Source organism: Haliaeetus leucocephalus, unplaced genomic scaffold, assembly GCF_000737465.1.
Source record: "Haliaeetus leucocephalus isolate CR32 unplaced genomic scaffold, Haliaeetus_leucocephalus-4.0 Scaffold144, whole genome shotgun sequence".
NCBI lineage: Eukaryota > Metazoa > Chordata > Aves > Accipitriformes > Accipitridae > Haliaeetus > Haliaeetus leucocephalus.
Window position 1 is genome coordinate 880,893 of NW_010972580.1, and position 1,152 is coordinate 882,044.

The 1,152-nt window shown below is 68.1% G+C and overlaps 1 protein-coding gene across 2 annotated transcripts in view; it reads left to right on the top strand.

Moving 5' to 3' along the window:
- ITGA2B (integrin, alpha 2b (platelet glycoprotein IIb of IIb/IIIa complex, antigen CD41)) overlaps positions 1–1,152 on the top strand; it is a 7,668-nt gene that overhangs the window by 1,037 nt on the left and 5,479 nt on the right. For both annotated transcript variants that reach the window (XM_010561337.1, XM_010561338.1), the window contains 5 exons: positions 190–235; positions 410–538; positions 625–672; positions 843–886; positions 1,005–1,064. In XM_010561337.1, the coding sequence (XP_010559639.1) occupies positions 190–235; positions 410–538; positions 625–672; positions 843–886; positions 1,005–1,064 (327 nt within the window). The remainder of the gene's footprint in view (positions 1–189; positions 236–409; positions 539–624; positions 673–842; positions 887–1,004; positions 1,065–1,152) is intronic.

The following is a 1,152-nucleotide window of genomic DNA, read 5'->3' on the forward strand; positions in this document are numbered from 1 at the left end:
GCCAGGGATGCAGAGGGTGTGGCTGGGGGGTGGGGGTCAGAGTGGGGGATGCTGGGGAGGGGGGTGCCAGGATGGGAATGCCAGGATGAGAGATGCTCTGGTGGTGATGCTTGGGTGGGGGATGCCTGGGGGGGGGTTTCCGGGGAGGGGGGGCCCCAGGGTGGATGCTGATGCCAGGTCTTCCCTCAGGACGGCACGCTGGTGCTGGGTGCCCCTGGCGGGTACTACTTCATGGGTGAGTCCTGCCTGCTGGGCACTGCCACCGGGGCTGGCTGCTCCTGGGGCGCACTTTTGGGTGCACCTTTGGGTGGGCATGGCAGGAGGAGGGCACCCAGGGTGAGGCACCCAAGTACGTGCCACCCGGGGTGGGTGCCCTGTCAGCGCTGGTGCCCACCACAGTGTCCCGCAGGACTCCTGTACTCGGTGGAGGTGGATGCCATCCTCACCCGCTTCCACGGCAAGTCCCTGCTGTGGCCGGCGAGCCCGGGGCTGCCCACAGAGGAACAGGTGTCCACGGACTATGAGGACGGGTACCGGGGTGAGCAGTGGGCATGGGGCAGCCCTGCCCCATAGTCAGCTCGTGCCGTGGCACAGTGGGGGTCACCGGTGCCTGTCTCCCTGCAGGGTACTCGGTGGCTGTGGGTGAATTCGATGACAATCCCAAAACCAAAGGTAAGGCTGGGGGGGCGGGGGGAATGGGTCCTGGGCACCCCTGGGCTCCAGGGTCCCCTCCCCTCCCAAGGGCTCTGGGTTGTGCCAGCTCAGGAGTCCTGTCCGTCTCTGTGCCTCCATGCCCACCCCAGTGCCGTGGTGGGGGCACTCAGGGCTCTCGTCCCCCGCAGAGTACGTGGTGGGGGTCCCCAACAAAAGCAACACGAGGGGCGAGGTGAGTGGTGCCCAGCTGCGTGGGTTTGCCTGGTGGTGGGGACACTGCTGTGGCCGGGCACCCTGGGGTGGCAGCCCAGGATGGGGACAGGGACGGGGCCTGACACTGCTCTGGGCAGGTGGAGATCTTCAGTGTGGGGGTGACCCTGCGCCAGCTGCGGGGCATCGCCAGTGAGCAGGTAACCCCCTGTCCTGTGCCAGCACCCCACGGCACCCTGCCCCACTGCCCTGCCACCCCACAGCACCCACTGCACCCAGCCCCCACGG